Source organism: Branchiostoma belcheri, unplaced genomic scaffold (assembly GCF_001625305.1).
Source record: "Branchiostoma belcheri isolate BF01 breed outbred unplaced genomic scaffold, Haploidv18h27 scaffold44, whole genome shotgun sequence".
In the NCBI taxonomy this organism is placed as follows: Eukaryota; Metazoa; Chordata; class Leptocardii; order Amphioxiformes; family Branchiostomatidae; genus Branchiostoma; species Branchiostoma belcheri.
In genome coordinates this window covers 2,164,412-2,190,296 of record NW_017804065.1, presented here as the reverse complement: position 1 = coordinate 2,190,296, position 25,885 = coordinate 2,164,412, and the positions used below count along the sequence as shown (strand labels likewise).

The following is a 25,885-nucleotide window of genomic DNA, read 5'->3' as shown; positions in this document are numbered from 1 at the left end:
TACTTCTTGCTGATTGGCTGTTGGGATTTAACTTGATTAACACCTGCACAGAAGCATTTCCATACTGACAGTATGTCTGTATTCAAGTGGTTTGGTAGGTATTTCAAGCTTTCCTGCTCCAGCATTGGAATGCCGGGCATGGACGCTTTTTTTTTATTTTGAAAATCAACAGTTTGCATTATGCAATTAAAAATCCTAACCAATAAAGTAGGGAATAGCTATCCAACTGTTGTTTTAGTTGTATTTTACTTCATATTATAGTTATATCAATGTAAATCATTGTTTTCCCTTGTGTTTCTCATTCTTTCCCTGCCATGTGGTAAAATGTGGTGAACCCATCGCTGTATTTGCTCCAAAGCAAATATTGGCCTTTCTAGTTACAACAATGTTTACCAACAATTCCATCTAACGTGTAATCTGTCCTTCCACAGGGCTCATAGCTGGCATCCTTGGCGGAGCGCTGGCTCTCTTTGTTGCTGCCTTTATCATCAGATGTATCAGCCATTGCAGAAAACGACGACGTGCCTGTTTCAATAACTTGGCCAGTGCTCCGACCTTGCCAACAAGAACCAGGAACCGTCTTCTTCAAATGATAGTAAGCGTTGACCAGAGTGATTCTACTGTTGATGGACATCGTCAATGCAGTCCTTCAGTTCACTCTCGGTGCAAACCCGACCCACATGTTAATCCGAAAAGCACGGGCACTGCTTTGCCGTTGCAAACGGTTAGTAAGATGTCCGTGTCAAAGTTAGTCAATGTTGACCAGGGTCAGACCAGCAATGCCACCCTCGGTGCAAACGTGCACATTGACACTCGGCGAAGACGTAAACAAAGTGCTGGTACAAAAAGCACGATGCCTTCTTTGCCTTTACAAACAGTTAGTAAGATGCCCGTCTCAAATGTGGTCAGCGTTGACCAGCACCAGAACTATAATACCTTTCTAGGACGTCTACAAGATTTTTTGCGAATGCAAAGCCCAAGGCGTCCTTCAATCGACACTCGGGCTAAACGCAAAAAAAGTGCGCGTCCGAAAAACACGACAGCTTTGAATTCTATACCGTTACAATCGGTTAGTAAAATGCTAGCCTCAAATATTGTCAGTATTGATCAGTATCAGACCCGTAGTGCCGTTCTAGGGCCTCTTCAACAAGATCGGAGTAGGCGATTGGACACGACACCAGGCAATTCTAACTGAAAGTTTAAGCGTTCCTGATTATCAAGTGTGTGAAAGCTTGTAACGATAACTTTCTTTAATGTCAATGTTTTCTATTTTCTATTGTCCTTGGTTTTTACATGTAACTTCGATATTCATAAGTTGACGGAAGACAGACAGCCTTGTACTTTGTGCATCCCACAGACTAATCAAAATCTAGAACCACCATGTCGATCAATTTGTGGTTGCCCTTGGTTTTTGTGTTCTTTCGCTGGGTATTAATTTTATTAAATATGGAAAGATAGCTGAAAATAGTATATGACAACTTGATCAATTGCATCACAAAACTTGCCATATCATATGCGATGATTAAACACAAATTTTTGTCACTCTTGCATTCAAAGAATCTATTCATTATTTTCTTCTGGTATAAAATTAGTACATAGTGATTACAATTAGTACAACAAAATAGCCTGATTGGTTTAATGGTGAGTAACCCTGACCATGGACCTTGAGGTTGGGAACCTATCACACATCCAACTTGCATGCTAGAAATGAAATTGGTCACAGTGTTTTGTCCCGTTCCTGAAGTACTAAACAAAGCAGAATATCTTACAAAGCCAGAAGATTTCAACTGCCTTTTCCAGGGAAGGAAAATATGACAACCATAATTGACAATTACTTTGTTACCTTTTTAAATATCCATATCTACTTGGTCTGTGTCGTTGTGAGTGAGGGAAATACACCTTGCAAAACAAACGAATTCTAACTGCAATAAAGGCACGACATGCGCTAAGTATAAACCTTTTCTTCCAATGTGTTGCCTTGGAAGTTAACTGTCAAGGTCGCAAGTGAGTGGTGTAAGATGTTACATGGCTTTGATAACGAAATCATTACTATTCAAATATATATAAAAAGCAATCCATGCAAACAATCGATGCAATAGATAAGTTTCATGCCTCGTGACTTATAACATAGACCTTTACAAAACAGGGAAAAGATGCTATTCGCCTTGATGTTTCCAAGATGGGGGATGAACCAAATGGTAAGAAACTAGATATTTCCTCTTTCAGTCATGAAACCGACGTCCTTGTAGTTCGGCTATTTCTAGGAAATATTCAAAATAGGACGTTGGGGGTCAATCAGAATATTGCGTCGTAGTCTTTTTAAGCTAGCTATACGCCAGCGAGTTCTGACTGATGCCAGAGAAATGCTAGTAAGTGTAACCAAATGTTAATGTCTAGAGAGCATCTGTAGTTTGACAACTAGACAGTGTATAGTGGTGGTCCTCTGTGTAGTGATCCTAGATGCAATCATTGGCTGATACAGAAGTTACATGTCTATGTAAAATTCATTTGTAGAATTGTCAAAATGTTCTGTATTTATATTGTAGTGTTTGGGAAGACTTGTAAAGGTTTTGCCCTCCCTTCCACTTGTATATTTGTACTTGTGGTAAATTCAAATAAAGAAATGAAAATAACGGCCAGACGAACGGATAATAGTCAGACGTTCATAGTCATTAGATGTGATAAATGATGTGGTAAATGTAATTTAATTTCTCCATCGGTTGCAGGTACTAGCGACCATAAAGCCCATCATAGCATAACATCTATTTAAGACACTTGAAGACCACGCCAGGAGACAAATCGAATCCAGGAAGGTATCATCTCTTTTATGAGCCAAAATGTTTTCTGTCTTTTTAATATTACTTCTACAGAATGTGGTTCAGGTCAACACAGCCATTACTTGTTGGACTTACGGAAATTGTGCAGGGCAAGTGCCTAATCTAAAGACCATACCCGAAAATGTGACTGTAAAATCACTGCTACTTAATACAAATGACATCAAAGAGCTGACAAACATACCAGAAATGCCGAAGCTATTCCTACTTGATTTGTCCTTCAATCGTTTGAGAAGATTCCCGTGGTCTTCTCTGAAGAATGCATCGAATATTCTTCATTTAAAACTGAACAATAACGAAATTTCGAAAGTTGACGCCTACGTCGACTTCCCCCAATCCTTGACTTATCTTCACCTTCAATTCAATCGCATCACCGCGATTGCCGAAACTTTCCTGCATGGATTCAGGTCCCCCAAACAGACATTCTATCTGCGGATATGGCAGAATCCTCTCCTTTGTGACTGTAAGATCCAGTAGATCGCACGTTTGCGGCGATGTGTGTGGGAACACCGGGATGAAGGCTGTGTCAACGCTTCTCCTGTCAGGGTCATGAGGTGTATACTGGACAAGTGCAACTTCCACCCGAATGGCGTTGCGGTTATCCTGGACTGGCTTCAGTTGGATGACCACCCTATCGTAAAGCAAAGAACCTCTGAAGAGTTTCTTAGATGTGACTCACCGCAAGAACTGAAAGAAAACTTGCTGAGAGACGTTTCTCTATCGACATGTGCACCTCCTAACTCTTCGGGAAGTGCAGAACAAACGTCGTCTCCAGATAATTTAGGGGTTCAAGAATCTGAGAAGGCATCAGCGGAGTCAGGGCCACCAACACTCGTTACCAACAGCTGGGAGAGAACCACGGTCAACACTCCGGAATTTTCGCTCTTTTGGAAAAGTGAGTCGCTTTTATTTCTGTACTCCTTCCTTACATGGGTCTCAGATTTGAGCCACAAGATACAATTCTAACGCATATTTAAACCTGAGAAGGGTTAGAGGCATTTGAAATTCGATACACTTCCTTGTACGATTAGAACACAGTTTAGCCTTCTACAATGTTAACCATCAGCTTAGATGAATATACATACATGAAATCTAGCGTTTCTTCTGTCCTTCCACAGGGCTCACAGCTGAAATCCTTGGCGGTACGCTGGCTCTCTTGGTTGTAGCCTTCATCATCAGATGTATCAGTTATTGCAGAAAACGGAGACAGGCCTTTTACAATAACTTGGTCACTTCTTTGTCTTTGTCAACGATGGCCGAGGGGCGTGTTCAAAGTATAGTAAGTGTTGACCAGAGTGATTCTCGCGTTGATAGGCATCTTCAGGAAGGCTGCTCAAGAAAAGTGGAAGAAGACGAAAGCTGCACTTCAATCGACGATCAGCGAAAATGCAAACAAAATGCTGGTTCAAAAAACATGGCGCGTTCTTTGCCGCTACAAACGGTTATGAAGATGCCCGTCTCGAATGTTGTTAGCGTTGACCAGCGCAAGAGCTTTAATGCCGTTCTGGGACGTTTACAACAAGATTCCTTGCGTAAGAAAAGCCCAAGACGTACTTTGATTAAGAATTGGCGAAAAGGTATACAACATGCTGGTCCGAAAAAAGCAACGACTTCTTTGCCGTTACAAACGGTGAGTAAGATGCTCGCCTCAAATGCTGTCAATGTTGACCAGTATCACAAAACGTAAGGTCGTTGTAGGGTTTCTTCAACAAGATTCTTCGTGGACAAAAGCCACACGCCGTTTTTCTCTCAACAATCAGCGAAGTCCCAAAGAAAGTGATAAGCACCAAAACACGGCCACTTCTTTGTCGTTACAAACGGTTACAAATTTATTTATTCATTCATTCATTCATTCATTCATTCATTCATTCATTCAGTCACTCACTCACTCACTCACTCACTTAGTCACTCACTCACTCACTCACCGTGACTCACTCACTCACTACGTCAAACCATGGACCAAATATCATCAAAATGTAAAAGGCAACAATAATAAAATGGTAAAAAAGGAAATAATGTATAGTAATCAAGATTTATCACAAGCGATTTTACCAAGTCGCCTGGTGGGCGGGTCCAATGGGTAGGGTTAAGGCAGCTGAAAAACTCCTGTAAAAGTGGGAGATTTGAAATGACATCAGCAAATTCTAAAACCAAATGTTGCATATTTGATCATCAAGTGTTTAACAGCTTGTAAAGAACTTATTTACCTGTCAATGTTTTCTCTAATGCACTATTCTTGATCTTTTACATACGACTTAATCGTTCATAATTATGAAAGTTTTGGAAAGACATAACTCCTTGTATATTGACGTTAATGACTACCTAGAACCACAATTTCTTTCAAGGTCAGTAAGGAATTATAGAATGTACATAAAAAGCTAAGGTAAAAATAGTAATGACAGCTATCCTGGATTGAATTGTATCACAATGTCATGTACAAGTGATTAAACACAAATCGTTGCCACTCTTGCATTGAATGAATCTATTCCTTATTTTTTTGTTCTGGATGGAGAAAATGTATGGCACAGGTGTTAAACTGTGGTACAACAAAAGTGTAATCTATGGTTGGTGTAATGGTGAGTGATCCTGGCCAGGGATATAGAGGTTGAATCTATCACACACACACACACACACACACACACACACACACACACACACACACACACTCTCTCTCTCTCTCTCTCTCACACACACACACACACACACACACACACACACACACACACACACACACACACACACACACACACACACACACACACACACACACACACACACACACACACACACACACACACAAACAAGCCAAAAGTAATAAGAGACCAATGCCAACAGACCACACAATAGCAGCTTAACCCTCAACAGTACACCTTCCCGGACTGATTAATCTGTACACCTGGGGTCCGCGCGGACCCCAGAACAGTTTTTTGCTAATTTTTAGAAATTATCAACATGTTACCAGCTCAATTGTTTTGCAAACTGATGTGGGAACCTCTGTGTCCACATTACATACAATAATCATACATTTTGAACTTTTTCTATTTTTGGTGAAGAAAAGAAGACAAGAGGAAATACCCGATTTTTAAACCCATTTCAGACTGAAGGGACTGAAGAAAATCAGATATAATTTTTTTTATAAATAGTAGAAACGGAGTTTTCTGCACTGTATTGAGAGACAACTTTGTGGGTGACAATTACCTAAAATTTCAGAAAAAAATCTTTAGAAACAAAAAATATATTACAGAATATATAGTGCTGGGGTCCGCGCGGACCCCAGGTGTACTGTTTAGGGTTAAATTGATGTGAATATATTGTTTATCACGAACGTATTATGATTAGTCTGAGCTGCTAACCCATGGTGTGTGCATCATAATATGCAGGATTTCAAACCAACGTTCACTGTTAATCTCCTAGCCACCTATATACCTCCTCCCACCATCTTTGTTGAGGGACCAGAAGTGGGCTTTAAAATTTTGACCTTACATTGAGCAGCGTCGCTTATACTCAACAGAACCTCAACAAAGTCTAGCTGCATGTCTTTATCAATACACATCATGTGAACTCTACAAACAAGTAGCAGCCTTATTTCTTAGTTTATTGAGCAATCAAAAAATAACCTGCAACAAGAGAAATAGCAATACTGACACTGTGGTTTCAATCATAGTCCTGTCCTTTGTGTTGGTTGCAATAGAATAGAACATGCGTTTTACATTAACAATGCCAACAGACCAAGCAGCTTGAATTGATGTGCATATTGTTTCTCACGAACGTGTTGTGATTAGCCTGAGCTTCTAATCCAAGCAAGATGTGTGCAGCATAAATAAAGGCTTTTTAACCAACGTTCGCTGTTAATCTCCTAACGTAGACACCTCTACCTCCTCCCACCATCTTTGTTCAGGGACCAGAATCTTTTGGCCTTACATTGAGCAACGCCGTTTATACGTAACAGGACCTCAACAAAGGATAGTTGAAAATTTAAAAGCTGCATATCTCTATTAATACACATCATGTACTGTGTCCAAAAATTAATTAAATCTTATCTATTCGTTGTTTGAGCATCCTGTAACGAGTCAGTCCTGTGTGCAGGTAGCAGTAGAATATTAAGTACTTGTAACGTAAAACATGATGACAACAGAACACACAATAGCAGCTTGAATTGATGTGAATATTGTTTACCACGAACTGTTATGATTAGTCTGAGCTGCTAATCCAACTTGTGCGCATTATATTCAAGCCTTCAAACCAAAGTTCATCGGTAATCTCCTAACGTAGCCATCTATACCTCGTCCCACCATCTTTGTTCAGGGACCAGAAGCTTTTGTCCTTACATTTATAAGCAACGTCGTTTATACTCAACAGAACCTCACAAAGTATAGTTGCAAATTTAAAAGCTGCATATCTCTACGTAAGCTTATTTTTTCATTGATTGAGCATTCTGTAACGAGTCAGTCCTGTGTGCAGGCAGCGGTAGAATATTAAGTACTTGTACCATAAAACATAGTGTCAACAGAACACACAATAGCAGCTTGAATTGATGTGAATATTGTTTACCACAAACTGTTATGATTAGTCTGAGCTGTTAATCCAACTTCTGCGGAGCCTTCAAACCTTTAAATCGTTGCAACGTATACCTCCCACCAACTTAGTTCTGTGCACAGAAGTGATATTTTGACCTTGCATTGAGGAACGTCGTATATAAAAAACAGACGCTCAACAAAGGGTGGTTTGCAAACTTAAAAGCTGCATGTCTTTAATACTCGTACTACGCATCATGTGAAGTCTTCAAGCAAGTATCAGTTGCTTATTTCTTAGTTTATTGAGCAATCAAAAAAATAACCTGCAACGGGGAAAATACTGATGCTATGGTGTCAAACATAGCCCTGTCCTGTGTGTTGGTAGCAGTAGAATAAAAAAAATACGCTAAACATAACGATGCGAAGAGAACACATAATATCAGCTTGATCGAATTGACGTGAATATTGTTTATCACGAACGTATTATGATTAGTCTGAGCTGCTAACCCATGGTGTGTGCATCATATATGAAGGCTTTCAAACCAATGTTCACTGTTAATCTCCTAGCGTAGCCACCTATACCTTCTCCCACCATCTTTGTTGAGGGACCAGAAGTGAGCTTTTGGACTTACATTGACGTCGTTTATACTCAGCAAACCTCAACAGAACCTCAACAAAGGATAGTGGATTTATAAGCTGCATATCTCCATTAATACGCATCATGTACAGTGTCAACAAAAATTAATAGAAGCTTATTTTTTCATTGATTAAGCATCCTGTAACGAGTGAGTCATGTGTGCAGGTAGCAGTAGAATATTAAATACTTGTACCGTAAAACATAATGTCAACAGAACACGCAGTATCAGCTTGAATTGATGTGGATATTGTTTACCACGAACTGTTATGATTAGTCTGAGCTGCTAATCCAACTTCTGTGGAGCCTTCAAACCTTTAAATCGTTGCAACCTATACCTCCCATGGCCACCAACTTAGTTCTGTGCACAGAAGTGATCTTTTGACCTTGCATTGAGGAACGTCGTATATACAAAACAGACGCTCAACAAAGGGTGGTTTGCAAACTTAAAAGCTGCATGTCTTTAATACTCGTAATACGCAGAGGAACCACCTATACCTCCCAGCAACTTAGGTCTGAGCCCAGAAGTGGTCTTTTGACCTTACATTGAGCGACGTCCTTTACATTCAACAGACGCTCAAAAATTGATTGTTGCAAACTTGAAAAGGGTGCATGTCTTTATTAATACACATCATGTGAAGTCTTCAAACAAGTAGCGGTTGCTTATTTCTTAGTTTATTGAGCATTAAAAATAACATGCAACGAAGAAAATAGTGATACTGACATAGTCATAGTCCTGTCCTGTGTATACGTAGAAGTAGAATATAAAATACGGAAAACATACATGTAATGCCAAAATAACACACAACAGCAGCCTGAATTGATGTGCATACTGTTTATCACGAACATGTTATGATTAATCTGAGCTGCTAATCCAAGAGCTGCTAATCCAAGTATGTACAAGACTTCAAACCAACGTTCACCGTTAATCTCCAATCGTGGCCTTTTGTCCTTGTGGCCTTGCATTATGCAAACATATTGTTGCAATATGTACAACAAGAAATCTGAGATGCCAAACCTTCAGCAGGAAGAATGTAACGCATGATGATCACAATGATCACTGTAAATTTAAGATATCACTGACAGTACCGCTACAAGGTGGGTGAGGTGACAACCATAGTACACAATAATATACATGTAAGAACCGCATCATCTGGACCCCAGTACCTAATCATATACCGAGATCCAAAGTAAGTGGTCCAGCCCACCGTGAGATACAGCTGCGAACACGCAAACATCGACCAAATACAGAATCCTTTCCCGGAAATAATAAACTGGTGGACAGTGATTTCTACAGTACACTATGAATATCAAAAACCCAAGGGCAGTTACAAAGAAGTTGGTATTTCAAATGATGTTATAACAGTATCCAAACAACTACAAGTGCTATATGGCATACGACATCCAATTTGGGCTGTCTACCTTTCTATCGTTCCTTTTGGACCAACATTTCATCCTATAACGAGCCATGAAGACTATGCCTTTTTTCATCTGTATTCAAACAGAAATGACACTGCTAGAGGATATTTGTTCACAACATAACCTTCTTTTTCTTCTTCGTCTTAGTCACGAGGTGTGACAGAAGTTCCAGTACTGTTTGTCAGTGATTGCAGACATACGTCCAGGTCCTTGTAAACCAGTTTCAGATTAAATGAGTTTCTTTAAAGTTCTGGTTGGACGACCGATCCTTCTTTTGTATCTCCGGAGTCCAAATTAAATGTCGTCCAGTTGGTTCTCTACCACGAGCCACTACCGTGGTGATATTTGCTTTTGGGAATGTTCCATAAAACTGTTTGTTTGAGATGTGATTTCCCGCAGCATCCAGTGTAGGTGCCGTCAATGTTTTAAAATTCTTGTACTGTTCATGACCCACAAATCAGATCTGTATAAGATTATAGTTTCAACATATGCCTGAAATGCCTTTGTTTTGGTCAACTTAACCAATAACGTCTTGGACTAGATCTAGACAACAGACGTTTGGTGCAATGTTGCAGCTCGCCCTTCCCTGCTGGGCACAGTCAGGCGGGCACTGCCGCTCTCGACACTCCTTGAGTTTGAAGGCGAATCTCCCGAGCTCCCCCGTTGGTCGACCATTTCTATGAAGTTGTTGTCGTCTTCGTGATGACGTCTTCGGCGTCTTGGCTCTCCGGACGCCGGCCCTCTCACCTGGTGATGAACACCTCTGTGTCGTCGATGAGACCCGAGATGGAAGGCGATACTAGCAACAACTATGATAGCGAGAGACACACCGAGGATGGAGCTGATATTCTCTGTAGAGAAGAAGAAAACGTGTAGGTTAATTTTCTTTGTGTAGATATAGAGCTGCGTCACCTATTCAATAGTTTTTATATAATAAATGATAATAGACCGATGGGCAATACATTTGCCTGCGCAAATAAACTTGTTTATGGAAGAACTTTGTGTGTAAATATATGATATATAACTGGTAAACAGCCAGCCAAGTGGAGTGATAGATTTCTGTTGATAGAAGTCAGGTAGATTGCGTCTGACATTTACTATACCAGCCACGATATATATCTATACCTGAGACTGGTTTACAATTATCATAATAATGACAATGAATTTCAAAAGGTAGGCGAACAGAGCCCTAGGTCTTTGATGGGACTCTGAAATATTATTGGAAGGCCTTTGAGATCATTGAAGCTATAGCTACTTCTAGTGAAAAAATGAGTTAGCATCCCTCTATCTCATATTTACTAGTAGTGTGAATAAGATAACCATATTAAAAACAATCATCACGTCTTTTCCAACTATCACGTTTTCTGACTTGAAAATATTTTCAGAACTAAATACATGTGACAAATAATCAAGTCTGAAGCTATATCAATATCATTAAGAGAGAGACAGCGGAGAGATAAAGGGGATCATTATGCCCCCTATGGAAAGCCTTTGAGAAATCTAAGAAATTTTCGGAACGCTCCACGATCTTTCAACAGTCTTTCCCGGGGAAAGGTGGTGTAAGCTAGTACTATTTTGTATGGTGCAATGTATGTACACAAATGACTAGAAATAACCTCACCTTTCCAAGGCTTCGTCAATGAAGGTTTAGATATGCTGACAGTTCTTATAGAGGTGTTGGGCACTTGTATTTCTGTCCTGTCTTGTCCAACTGTGTTTGACACATGATTAACCGCAAGTGGTGGTGTTACCGATGCGCTGGGGGATGCACAGGTCGGCAGAGTGACGTCTTTCAGCAATTTTCCTCGTAATTCTTGCGGCGAGTCACACCTTAGTAACGTATTCTCACTAGGCAGAAGAATAATGTTGCTGCGAAATTCGCGCATGTCCAGGATGACAATAATCGGGTGGAAATTGCAGTTAGACAACATGCAAGTCCTCACTTTCGACAAAGGAGCGTCAATGCAGCCTTCATCCCGGTGTTCCCACACACATCGCCGCAAACGAGCGATCCACTGGATCTTGTAGTCACAGAGGAAAGGGTTCTGGTGTATCCGCAGAAAGAAAGTATTTCTTGGTGGATTGATCGGCCTGAATCCGTTCAGAAAAGATTCGGGAATCGCGGTAATGCGATTGGATTGAAGATGAAGATATCTTATGCAATGGTGGGCTTGGACGAAGTCGTCAACTTTTGATAGTTCATTGTTGTTCAGTTTTAGCTCTGTAAGATGCGATATGTTACGAAGAGAAGACCACGGGAATTCTTTTAGGCGATTGTAGGACAAATCCAGATGACACAGCTCCTGCATTTCTGGTATGAATGTCAGCTTTTTGATGTCATTTGAATTGAGCAGTAGTGCTTTCACAGTCACATTGCCAGGTATGGTCTTTAAATTAGGCACTTGCCCTGCGCAGTTTCCATAAGTCCAACAAGTAATGGCTGTGTTGACGTGAGCAAAATTTTGTAGAAGTATGATTGAAATAACAAAATACATATTGGCTGAAAGAAGAGGTAATATCTTCCGCAGGTAGGCCTATTTTTTCGGATTTGGTCATCAATAATAAAAACTTACAAGTAAGCATACCTTTGTCCGCCTCCATGTAGTAGTTGTGTAACGAATGAATAACATGGTTTCGTTGGCTTGGATTCCTGGAATCTGCATTATTCAATGTCTATATCACGTCAAGGATCACTGCATTGTTTATTCAAGATGCATGTGAAATAGATGATATCTGCGTTGGTATCATAGATAATGCTTAGTGTCGTTTCGCCGCTTGATTATCGCGTATTAATCTGAACTTTTTAATCGCCTTTAATTAACTGAACTATCACCTATCACTTCTGCATGAAATGTATGTATGAATCGTTTATTTACGTCCTTGTTGCAAGACAGAACATACAGTAGCAGCCTTCATTCGCTGATATGCAGTATGATTCACAATACAATACAATACAGTACTATGAAAAGTAATCTAAAAGAAATAAAGATATGCAAGCTAGACTTATTAGGAATATTTCCTGAAAATGTTGGGACTAAAGGAAATTGAAACAATCTGTCGTACTTAAAACAACTTCTAAATGTTTGGTTCATCGTAACTGTTTATTTTGGTCCACTGTAGAAATTAATGCCACATCAAGCCAGAATTCAAACTCCATATATTTTTATTGTTGTATTTGTGCACAAATTGTAACAAACAAAAGACGGTGCTACCACAATCTATTAATCAGCAGTTTCAATAGAGTTTACTCTAGGCAGACTCGATGAAGCTTTAACAAGTAGCAAAACTTGAATAGTATAACACTAGCAGCTTATTGTATCATTGGTTTCATTCTTAAAATGTGTATGATGATGCAAATACAAACTACGGATACACCTGTTCATACCACGATATGACGGTTACAGAACAGTTGGAATTGCATTGTAGAGGGGCCTTGCGTAGGAAGCTACCGTTTCTGTGAGCCCATTGTAGCAAAGGGTTTGATTTGTTTATGTAAGAACTCGTTGCTGTTATTGGTCTGAGACGCGAGACACACAATAAGGCCATGTTGATTTGATCCTATATAGATTACATACGCGCGTGCATGAGTTTTCGTCCGTTTAAAAAATCTTCAAATCGCACAAAGCAGCTGCTCCAAAATGAGGAAAATTGCAAAAAAAATTGGAAAACGATACTAATGTCACAGAATGTCAATTTCAATGGTGAAGAAATGAAAATGACAAGTTCTTTTATTCACCATACTCTTTGTTATTAATCATTTGTTCAACCTTCATGACCGCGTAGATTTTATAAGGAAGGCAACTTTTTTTTTGCCAACCATTAAATATTTGCTCGCTCGCATCAGTTTTGGGGTTCCCACATGATGTTATCCATATAATCAAATCATCATGTCGTAAATATGTGAGAGTGTACGTTTGTTGGTGTTGTATTCCGAACACTTTCTATAAACGAATTAATAGATTAAATGTAGGCTGACTGAAAGCTAAATCAAATGTTTTCAAACAATCAAAAGTCCTAATTTCTCATGCATTTAGTCGCATCTTTAACACACTATTAATATTTGATAAACTGGTCAAATTATCTTTAAACTTAAGTTCTAACAAATGCGCTAGACATACTTCAAACTACAAAATAATTGCTAAGAACATTAACTCAGATTCGTTTGCAATGATAACAATAATTATTATGATCTTTAGTGCAGAAACAACTCTATAGTATGTTTATCAGAAGTGTAACCGACACTGTTAACTGCTACCTGTTCCGAATTGTTTATGTTCTTGTTGTGAGGGCTGGCCCTTTATAATAGCCCCCGGCTAGTTGGGCAGTCCTGGCTGTATACATATGTCTTATACAACCTAATAAATCAAATCAAACAACTCTGACTATACATTGATTGGATTCTAAAGTCATATATAGTGGCGTTTTGTATATTTGGATGTTGTGGCCATGATCGAAGAGTTCTCTGTTGTGTTTGTTGTCGTTTGTGTGCCACAAAGCTACGTTTGTGCCATGTTCAAAAGAAAGGTACCGAAAAAATCAGTTAAATGTCAATTAGTTTTAATCAGAGATACTGAATAGATGACATTCATCCATTTATCCATAAAATGGTAGTTTGGAATTAGTTTTAGACGAGAGCGTACCATTTCTGTGAGTCCTTGGTTTGTGTGAGAGTGTGTGTGTGTAATGTTTATTCATGGACAACCCGTGATTCGTCTGAGCTACGAACGTGAGGTGTGTGTAGAATAGTGTAGAGACTACCGCATGCCCATGGCTGAATACGATTAGCTCTTTGTTAAGTTACAGCTCTACAAATCAGATCAAATGTCAATTTTTGCTACTGAAACAAATTTAAGATATACATATTGACTAAAAAGGAGATTTGCTATTATTTTACTGCCCTTGCACATTCTTGAGACACAAAAGTATCGTAATATTAACAAGATGCCATAGGCGACAATTCTCCGTGAAGTATTATATATTGCAACAAAAAGAAGTAGCCATTGGCAACAATTCTCTGTGAAGTGTGATAAATCGAACAAAGAAAAATTGTTTCAACGCGCGTCGGCTCAGTCATCTTAAGACGCAACAACCAATAAGAGATGCGAAATGCCGACACGTGACGCGGGATTTGCATACAGTCTAAACAACGGGGAAGGGCGCGCGATGCCCGAAATATTTTTGCGTCAATATTCAGCGCCGTGTTTCAAGAAATTAATACCGGAAAACAATTTCTTTTCTTGTTTTGAACGCATAGACATGCATTTACGCTAATGTAGTATGATTCAGGGTTACTTTTTTTTACCTGCCATGGCCAGATTATCTAAAGATGTGTGTATTGTGTGTACAATCTACAGAAAGAGAAATGTACATCAGGTCCGATCATCCGATTTTCACGTTTCGGTTTTTTGGACTCGGTTCATGAACGTATTTTGGTTTGGCTCCAGGAATGTGCTCCCGGGACTGTCTACAGGGAACACTCGCACATTCGCGGTGTATCAGGACAGCGCGACTGGTCGGCATTAGCGCAGTCCCTGCAATTAGTAACAGTTGCACATCAATCCGGCCGAAAGCATGATTGTGTAACACAGGCTACTTCTTCATATACCGGCTCATACTACAAGACGCCCTTTTACAACTAGCAAATCATTAAATTATCCGATCTACTAATATGTGTGGTTTACCAGCCCCAGACCACATCCGACCACGAGGCAAAACACATTGATGGGTTGCTCAAAAATATTGTCCATTTTTCCAAAGAGCTGCTCCACTAACACTATGGAGCGGCCCAACCCAAAAATATTGGCCATGTGTCGTTGCTAGGACGACCGGCCAGTTGCTACGTGACTAAATACACGCCGCCACTAGGTCGCCACACCCGACCAGTTTGAAATCGATAGGATTACGTCATCGGTATTAACATTTCCTAATGTTGACCTCTGACCACCCCACATTTCCGTCCCCATCAGCCCCGCCGCGACTTACTACCGGTGACATAAACGGACGACAACATTTCAACGACATGGGGATGTTTCGAAAATAAGCATTTACTCCAATATCAAAACAGCTACGGTAAAAATAAAAAGACGTGCATCATCCCGGACATAATGCCACACCACATGCGAAATTACACAGAAATGCGACGTACGGAAGAATGCGTTTTGGCTGCGAACATCTTCCAAAAAACTTGGCATCTCTTAACCATGGGCAAAAACATCTGGAACCACTTATCAAAACCACCCCGTATCTGCATGAAGTTACACCCCCCCACTGCTATTCCAAACAACGCGTTTTTCTGGACCATTCCAAATCGCCTCGTAATTATAGGGGTGCGTCTGCAATATTACATTGACCGCGAAAGCAGCAACGACAAAAATACACATTCGTGCATCAACACGGGCATGCCCGCAGACGGCGTATAAAATTGCGTGCCGATTACACAAAGAGAACCCAGTGTTTTGACTGCGAACACGAAAAATCAGCCGATCACAACACTCCGTCCGGAGGTCCTGACCTCCTTCACGGAGTAATAATACATGTTAGTCCTCCTAGAAATGAATGAACATAATATGCAGCACCGTAACTTGAACTCAAATGACTCAAAGTATTTACTATACATGTATGTATTGTGTTACTGACTAGAGGTAATGTTGATTAAGATGGCAATGTGCAATCAAAGTAACTTTGAGGTGGTTTTATTGATGTGACGTAGTTGATTGAGCCGAGCTTCATCGTTTGTACTATGGAACCATCGGGCTCACACCGGTACCGTCTTCATCTAAAAAGCATTTGTTATTAGTCGTTTGCTGAACTCCACTCTTTTTTTTCATCTCTGTTCTTTATTGAGTATCGAATACATATGTACATAGATAATAAATTGTTACATCAGATTCATCAATTTCTGTCTGTTTGTACAATCTTTAACTTAACTATCCTGACAAATTGTCTAATACATTTATATATATTTCAGAATGGTATACAACTAACAAGGCTGATACAGAAAATATGCACATACCTTTTTCTCACAAATTCACAGACTTAACAAATGTCACTAATTTCGATTAACTCCACTCTTTGTTTAATCTGTCAGTACAAACGTTTGTGTCATTATCGTTTGTACTATGGAACCATCGGGCTCACACAGTCTTCAATTAAAAAGCATTTATTATTGGTCGTTTGCTGAACTCTACTCTTTGTTTTATCTGTCAGTAAAAAGTTTGTGTCATCATCGTTTGTACTATGGAACCATCGGGCTCACACCGTCTTCATTTCAAAAGCATTTGTTAAGTCGTTTGCTGAACTCTACTCTTTGTTTTATCTGTCAGTACTCATAATCAGTACTCAAAAATGTTTATTTAGGTCCACTGCAGGAAGTCATGCCACATTAAACCAGAATTCCAACTCCATCTCTTTTAATTGCTTTTATTTGTGCACAAATTGTAACAAACAAACAAACAAACAAACAAACAAAGTGAAAAGACGTTGCCACCACAATCAATTAATCAGCACTTTGAATAGAGTTTACAGGCAGACTTGATGAAGCTTTAACAAGTAGCAAAACTTGAACAGTATAATACTAGCAGCTTATTTTATCATTGGTTTCATTCTTAAAATGTGCATGATGATGCACATGCAAACTGCGGATACACCTGTTCATACCACGACATGACGGTTACAGAACAGTTGAAATTGCAGTGTAGAGGGGCCTTGCGTAGGAGGCCACCGTTTCTGTGAGCCCATTGTAGCAAAGGGTTTGATTTGTTTATGTAAGAACTCGTTGCTGTTATTGGTCTGAGACATAAGACACAATAAGGCCATGTTGATTTGATCATACATAGATTACATACGCGCGTGCATGAATTTTCGTCCGTTTGAAAAAGTCTTCAAAATCTCACAAAGCAGTTGCTCCAAAATGAGCAAATATGAGTCGTAAATTGCAAACAATATTAGAAAACGATACTAATGTCACACAGTGTCAATTTCAATTTCAATGGTGAAGAAATGAAAATGACGAGTTCTTTTATTCACCATACTCTTTGTTATTAATCATTTGTTTAACCTTCATGACCACGTAGATTTTATAAGGAAGGCAACTTTTTTTGCCAACCATTAAATATTCACTCGCTCGCATCAGTTTTGGGGTTCCCACATGATGTCATCCACATAATCAAATCAACATGTCGTAAATATGTGAAAGTGTACTTTGTTGGTGGTTGTTTTCCGAACACTTTCTATAAACGAATTAATAGATAAAATATAGGCTGACTGAAAGCTAAATCAAATGTTTTCAAACAATCAAAAGTCCTAATTTCTCATGAATTTAGTCGCATCTTTAACACACTATTAATATTTGATAAACTGGTCAAATTATCTTTAAACTTAAGTTCTAACAAATGCGCTAGACATACTTCAAACTACAAAATAATTTCTAAGAACATTAACTCAGATTCGTTTGCAATGATAACAATAATTATTATGATCTTTAGTGCAGAAACAACTTTAATAGTATGTTTATCAGAAGTGTAACCGACACTGTTAACTGCTACCTGTTCCGAATAGTTTATGTTCTTGTTGTGAGGGCTGGCCCTTTATAATAGCCCCCGGCTAGTTGGGCAGTCCTGGCTGTATACATATGTCTTATACAGCCTAATAAATCAAATCAAACAACTCTGACTATACATTGATTGGATGCTAAAGTCATGTATAGTGGCGTTTTGTATACTTGGATGTTGTGGCCATGATCGCAGAGTTCTCTGTTGTGTTTGTTGTCGTTTGTGTGCCACAAAGCTACGTTTGTGCCATGTTCAAAAGAAAGGTACCGAAAAAATCAGTTAGATGTCAATTAGTTTTAATCAGAGATACTGAATAGATGACATTCATCCATTTATCCATAAAATGGTAGTTTGGAATTAGTTTTAGACGAGAGCGTACCATTTTTGTGAAAGTCGTTGGTTTGTGTGAGTGTGTGTAATGTTTATTCACGGACAACCCGTGATTCGTCTGAGTTACGAACGTGAGGTGTGTGTAGAATAGTGTAGAGACAACCACATGTACATGGCTGAATACGATTAGCTCTTTGTTTAGGTTACAGTACATGTATGTATTGTGTTACTGACTAGAGGTAATGTTGATTAAGATGACAATATGCAATCAAAGTAACTTTGAGGTGGTTTTATTGATGTGACGTAGTTGATTGAGCCGAGCTTCATCGTTTGTACTATGGAACCATCGGGCTCACACCGGTACCGTCTTCATTTATATATATAAAAAGCATTTGTTATTAGTCGTTTGCTGAACTCCACTCTTTGTTTTATCTGTCAGTACAAACTCTTTGTGTCATTATCGTTTGTACTATGGAACCATCGGGCTCACACAGTCTTCAATTAAAAAGCATTTATTATTAGTCGTTTGCTGAACTCTACTCTTTGTTTTATCTGTCAGTACAAAAGTTTGTGTCATCATCGTTTGTACTATGGAACCATCGGGCTCACACCGTCTTCATTTCAAAAGCATTTGTTAAGTCGTTTGCTGAACTCTACTATTTGTTTTATCTGTCAGTACTCATAATCAGTAATCATAAATGTTTATTTAGATCCACTGCAGGAATTCATACCACATCAAACCAGAATTCCAACTCCATCTCTTTTAATTGCTTTTATTTGTGCACAAATTGTAACAAACAAACAAACAAACAAACAAACAAAGAAAAGACGTTGCCACCACAATCAATTAATCAGCAGTTTCAAAAGAGTTTACAGGCAGACTTGATGAAGCTTTAACAAGTAGCATCACTTGAACAGTATAATACTAGCAGCTTATTTTATCATTGGTTTCATTCTTAAAATGTGTATGATGATGCACATGCAAACTACGAATACACCTGTTCATACCACGATATGACGGTTACAGAACAGTTGAAATTGCAGTGTAGAGGGGCCTTGCGTAGGAGGCTACCGTTTCTGTGAGCCCATTGTAGCAAAGGGTTTGATTTGTTTATGTACGAAGTCGTTGCTGTTATTGGTCTGAGACATGAGACACAATAAGGCCATGTTGATTTGATCCTATATAGATTACATACGCGCGTGCATGAGTTTTCGTCCGTTCAAAACGTCTTCAAAATCTCACACAGCAGTTGCCCCAAAATGAGCAAATATATGTCGTAAATTGCAAAAAAAAATTGGAGAACGATACTAATGTCAAACAATGTCAATTTCAATTTCAATTGTGAAGAAATGAAAATGACAAGTACTTTTATTCACCATACTCTTTGTGATTAATCATTTGTTCAACCTTCATGACCGCGTAGATTTTATAAGGAATGCAACTATTTTTGCCAACCATTAAATATTCACTCGCTCTCATAAGTTTTGGGGTCCCCACATGATGTTATCCATGTAATCAAATCAACATGGCGTAAATATGAGAAAGGTCTACGTTTGTTGGTGTTGTATTCCGAACACTTTCTATAAACAGATGAAATATATGCTGACTGAAAGCTAAATCAAATGTTTTCAAACAATCAAAGGTTCTAATTTCTCATGCATTTAGTCGCATCTTTGACACATTATTAATATTTGAGAAAGTAATCAAATTATGTTTTAAATTAAGTTCTAACAAATGTACTAGACATAGTTCAAACTACAAAATAATTTCTAAAAACCTTTATTCAGATTAGTTTACAATGATAACAATAATCATTTTAATATTTAGTGCAGAAACCACACTGACTATACATTGATTGGATGTTAAAGACATATATAGTTGTGGCATTTTGAATATTTTAATGTTGTGCCCATGATCACAGAGTGCTCTGTTATTTTTGTGTCATGTTCAAAATTTACCATGAAGCTAATTGAAAGGTACTGTCAAATAGTTTCATCATAGATACTAAATAGATGACATTCAACCATTTATTCACAAAATGGTAGTTTCAGATTACTTTTAGGCGGGAGCGTACCATTTCTGATAGTCCTTGGTTAGTGCGAGTGTGCAATGTTTATTCATGATTGGAAAATCTATGATTCGTCTGAGCTACGAACGTGAGGTGTGTGTAGAATAGTGTAGAGACAACCACATGTACATGGCTGAATACGATTAACTCTTTGTTTAGGTTACAGTTCTAGAAATCAGATTGTCATTTTGCCTCTGAAACAAATTTAAGATATAAATATTGACTAAAAAGAAGATTTACTATTATTTTACTGCCCTTGCATATTCTTGAGGCACAAAACTATCGTAATATTAATAATACATGTTAGTCCTCCTAGAAAAGAATGAACATAATATGCCGCACCATAACTTCAACTCAAATGACTCAAAGTATTTACTATACATGTATGTATTGTGTTACTGACTAGAGGTAATGTTAATTAAGATGACAATGTATAATCAAAGTAGCTTTGAGGTGGTTTCATTGATCTGACGTAGTTGATTGAGCCGAGCTTCATCGTTTGTACTATGGAACCATCGGGCTCACACTGTCTTGATTTAAAAAAAAAGTTAAGTAGTTTGCTTTTTCTCTTTTATCATTCAGTACAAAATTTTGTGTCATCATGGGTAGACGCATCCTTTACAACGTTTAACTCCTCATTGTGGATATCTTGTTGATCTTGTTTAGTGCTCAGGTGGCTCGTCCATGTGTGCTAGTATGTCTTCGTTCTTTACATGTATTTCAGAAATACCAACGGACATCAGACGAGACACAACCGGTCTCGGCACTCGCACTGTCCTGTCCAGCCACTCGCGGTGGTGTTACCGATGCGCTGGGAAATGCACAGGTCGGCAGAGTGACGTCTTTCAGCAATTTTCCTCGTAATTCTTGCGGCGAGTCACAGCTTAGTAACAGATCCCCCTTCAAAGCACGAACGGATCCAGAGTTGAAGTAGTCCCGTGTGTCCAGGATGACTACAATACCACTCGGGTGGAAATTGCAGTTGGCCAACATGCACTTCCTCACTCTCCTGAAACCAGCGTCGACGCAGCCTTCGTCCCGGTGTTCCCACACACATCGCCGCAAACGTGCGATCCACTGGATCTTACAATCGCAGAGAAAGGGTTCTGCGATATGTACATATAGAAGGTATTTTTCGGTGAGTTGTTTGGCCTGAATCCGTTCAGAAAAGATTCGGGAATCGTGACAATGCGATTGGATTGAAGATGAAGGAATCTTATGCAATGGTGGACTTGGAAGTCGTCAACTTTTGATAGTTCATTGTTGTTAAGTTTTAGCTCAGTAATATTCGACATGTTACGAAGAGAAGACCACGGGAATTCTTTCAGGCGATTGTACGACAAATCCAGATGACACAGCCTCTTCATTTCTGGTATGAATGTCAGCCCTTTGATGTGATTTTTACTGAGCACCAGTGCTCTCAAAGTCACATTTTCAGGTATAGTCTTCAAATTAGGCACTCGCCCTGCACAGTTTCCATAAGTCCAACAAGTAGTGGCGGTATTGACGTGAACAAAACTCTGTAGAAGTATAGCGTAAAAGACAAGATACATTTTAGAAGACGTGATACTTTTCACAGTTAAGTCTGAATGTGCCCATCAAACACTTACCAATGATCAAGCCGCTGTCCACGTCTTTTTTCAGTGTTCGCGCCTCGAATGGTACGTTGTGATGGGGTTGTGCTCTCAAATTCATTCAGGTAATGAATTGGATACCTATAATCTGCATTATTTATTCAATGTCTGCTTGTTGGACCATCATTGCATTATCACGATGCTTTTCTCTGGCCAGTTGGGATTAGTCTGAATCTTTTTTTTTATTAAAACAGCAAAACATATTAAACAAGATGGCGTCGAACTCAAGTTCCATGGAACTTATACTAACGGCGCCATCTACACAAAATGATTAAACAGAGATATACTGATTACATGGACAAATAAACAACTATACAAAATCGAAAAAAGCTAATTGGGGTTTAGTAAATGAAATTCAACGAGCGCAAGTCCCAACCCCTTTCCCTTAGAATTACTGATGGGACACGAGTAGAATAATTGTCTGAATCTTTCAAGGGCACCAGAGGCTTAACCTATTGCGACGTCCCTGGTTGACGCCTAAGTTATATCACATGATTTAAGTTTCCTTCTTTTTACACTTCCTACCAATGGCCGGACTGCATGGGGTCGTGTGGTGTTGGGTGCCGTCGAATATACCGACATGCCCCGATGTTTTGCCCTTGGGGAAGGCGCTTTAAACTGCTTTCCTTGCTTCACAGTTGAACATGGGTGCCTAGCACTGCCTGGGGATGTCCCTCGGATAGTACGTTGAATGGAGGTCCCGTGTTTGGTAGACATGTTGCCAAAGCTATTTTAACTCTCATTTTTTAAATCCTCTCCGTAAATAGAGAATACGAAATCGGGAGCTATAGCTATAGTAACATTGGTAACCAGGATAGTGTTTGGGGAGAGCCAAACAAAGGCACGTTACAGTACCAATTACACCTTTTAGAGAAGAATAGTGCGAAATTTACACTAATTGGGATCCTAATGAAACAAACAAATGAAACAAAAAAATACTGGAAATTAATTGATTTTATTATTGAAACCACTCAAGGAATAAGTACCTTCCGCTTCACCCTAGTTCGTTTCTATTTACGCTTGCCTAAGTGTATGAAGCTTTTATTTAATTTCGACTACTATTTTTTCGGATCGGAATCAATGCTACATCAAACCATGAAACCACCTGCTTTCTTCACCTCTAGGATAAACGGCAATAAATAAAACATCTCCCACAATCAATCAATAACTTGAATAGAAGCATTTTATCGTGAAGTCATAAAACCAAACAGAACATACACGAACTGGTACTTTCTTGTATTATATATATTTAACCTGGGTACCATCCACTTTGTAACCTAATCCCGGATAGCACCCAAAGCTAGCTATGTATCATTAGTTTAAGCAATGAAATCTTTTGCTCTGTTGCAAAAAAAATGTAATGCAGAAAACACAAAGATGCCTGAATAGTTGGAATTGCAGTTTTGAATAACAGTACGCTCGAGGATACCATTCCTGTGGATTTGGTTTGTTGAACGTTATGCATAAACATGTTCTTATTAGTCTGAGTCTTATCACCTTTAATAAATGGGTTAACAGATAAAAGGCAGACATGAGCTGAATCGCATCTTGCCAAACAACCAAAATAGCTGCATCTGGAACGCATTACAAATTTATTGTAAATATTTTGATTTTTGTTTTGATAATTCTTCAAACTACATGGATTGTTCTAGGATTGTTTCATGATAATCATTTGCGACAATATTTAGTGCAAAAAAAACCAACGTCCAATTAACCCAATCAATCAACCAATAAATTGATTTTATTGTTAAAGCCATATGTAGTCCTACACAGTAACAGCGTATGTTTCTTTTGTCTCCCCCTTCATTTTGCAAAGAAGAAGTTAAATAAAGGAGTAAAGAATAAAGAAGCCTGTTGTATATTTGACTATTGTTACAATGATTGCAGAGTTGTCTGTTTAAATTCTTTGCGGAATGGAGAAAGCCATGTTTGTGCCATGAATTGTAGTTTGGAACGACTTTAGGTGGGAGGGTATCAATTCTGTCAGTCCTTGGCTGTGTGTGTAATATTTATCCATGAACAATTGCAAGTTGTGATTAGTCTGAGCTCGAGCTACGAACGTGAGGAGGGTAAAATCAAGTTTTAACATTTAAAGTTGCAGAAACAAAGTTAACATACCTTCAAGAAATGATCTTCAGACAGCAATTCTAGAATTTTTTTTCTTTTCGAAGGTAATCAAAAATATATATACTGTTGCATTTCTTTCTGTTTCGCTTGGCGATACAGAAACGTGTTAATATGACAACTCATAACTCATAATATCAACACAAATGTTCCAATCATCTGCCGTGATCCAACCACCTAGTGATTTGCTGCGCTCTATCCTTTATTTTGTTCTGAAAGAATGCAGTTTAGTGTCACCATGGGTGGGCGCAACCTTATAGATGTAATATAGACAGTTTGGACTGTCTTGCCCACCGTCCAACTTCTCGTGATCAATGTGGACATGTTTGTGATACGTCAGGTGCTTCGGTAGCTCGTCCGCTTGTGCCAATGTCCTCGTCCTTTATTTCTTCGTAGACGTGGTGTTTGCTGTCTCGAGGAGAAACTTGTTGTTCAAAGTTTCCACTCTGGCCAGCACTGATTATGGTTGGGAGGCGCGCGGCTGTCATCGTTTGTAGCGTCACAGCGGCGACCATGTTGTTTGTCAAAGCCTGCCGTCGTTTTCTGCAGTAGCTGATACATCTGATGATACCCACGGCAAATAAGATGACCAGAAAGACACCAAGGGCACCGAGGATGACAGGTATGGGCTCTGCGGGCATACACAAACATACACGTATGTTTCTATGCGTCTATCTATTCATGCATACATTCATATTTTACCGTGATACTTATAAGCTAAAAGTCAACGCTATTGACACTTCCCATCAATAGTTACCTCAAAATAGCATTTTTTTCCTAGAAATGAATGAATGATTTGGAAATATATATATATATATATGTATATATTTATTTATTCAACAAAAGAAAAGAACAAAAGAAGTGAACCATCCAACTAGACAACATAAATCAAATAAAACCCCAAAGTAACCTTAAATGTACATATAGTACATACAAGTAATATGAAATCATAATAAATAGGTAATATGATTTAGTAGTATAACTATAAGTATTGTATAACAAAAGTCAAATCATAAGTCAAATCAACCAAGGTAACTCAATTGTATATATGGAAATAGTATGACATCATAATAGATAATTTGGAAATATTTTTAATTCGGAAATGTTAATCTTGAAAGATGATGAATGGGGTAAGGCGAATATTACACAATATTACTGAAAGTCACCTTTCAAAACTGTAGGGGTTTCGGAACTGTTGGCCATGGCTGTGTCTGCTTTACTGGTGGTTGGTGCTTCTGTCGTCACTGCTGCTCCCATGACAGGTTGTTGTGTCCCCTCAGAGCTGGTGGTTGGAGATATGACTGCAGTGTGTTTAGTCGTGGCGTCACGGCTAACATGCTGACTGGTGGGACCTGGAAGAGGCAGATCTACAAAGATAATGTCTTTTGTATAATTTATTCGAAATTTCGCACAAAACTAAAACAACATTGCAGCCTAATAATACAATTTAAAAAAAAGGCTGAATTACGCAGTATCAGGGAATACACAGTTGTACAAAATATCATCAATATTTACAAACATAACCAAACAGAATAATAAGAATATAAACAAACAGTAATAACTATAAAAATAACTATAAAACTAAAAAGGTAACATTTGCAAAGCAAATGCATGATGTATACCTTCGCATATGGTCTGCTCTGTTAATTATTATTCAAATACATTCATATATATGGTCAGACAGGAGTATAAATCCCTCCTACTATAAAATTGCAACATTATGTAATCCAACACCAGTTACCATGGTGAGAGACACCAACAAATTAGGTCATTAGCCA

General features: G+C 38.7%; 1 protein-coding gene and 2 pseudogenes across 1 annotated transcript; 1 reads left to right on the top strand and 2 right to left on the bottom strand.

Moving 5' to 3' along the window:
• Nucleotides 1-3,023: 3,023 nt before the first annotated feature.
• LOC109478438 lies at nucleotides 3,024-3,800 on the top strand (annotated as a pseudogene).
• A 6,344-nt stretch (nucleotides 3,801-10,144) lies between these two features.
• LOC109478437 (leucine-rich repeat and fibronectin type-III domain-containing protein 3-like) lies at nucleotides 10,145-11,710 on the bottom strand. Its single transcript, XM_019779969.1, has 2 exons — nucleotides 11,153-11,710; nucleotides 10,145-10,210 (listed from the first exon to the last, which is right to left on the bottom strand). Exons 1-2 carry the CDS (start codon nucleotides 11,708-11,710, stop codon nucleotides 10,145-10,147), a joined length of 624 nt encoding a protein of 207 aa, XP_019635528.1.
• Nucleotides 11,711-21,069: 9,359 nt separating this feature from the next.
• Nucleotides 21,070-21,716, bottom strand: LOC109478436 (annotated as a pseudogene).
• Between the last annotated feature and the right edge of the window lie 4,169 nt (nucleotides 21,717-25,885).

What these genes read in the sequence shown, in the direction of transcription:
- LOC109478437 (XM_019779969.1), bottom strand. Translation starts at nt 11,710, where the DNA reads ATGCAGGAGCTGTGTCATCTGGATTTGTCCTACAATCGCCTAAAAGAA. An exon ending in GTGCATCCCCCAGCGCATCG is followed by an intron (nt 10,211 to 11,152) that starts GTAACACCACCA and finishes TCGCTATCATAG; the next exon opens with TTGTTGCTAGTATCGCCTTC.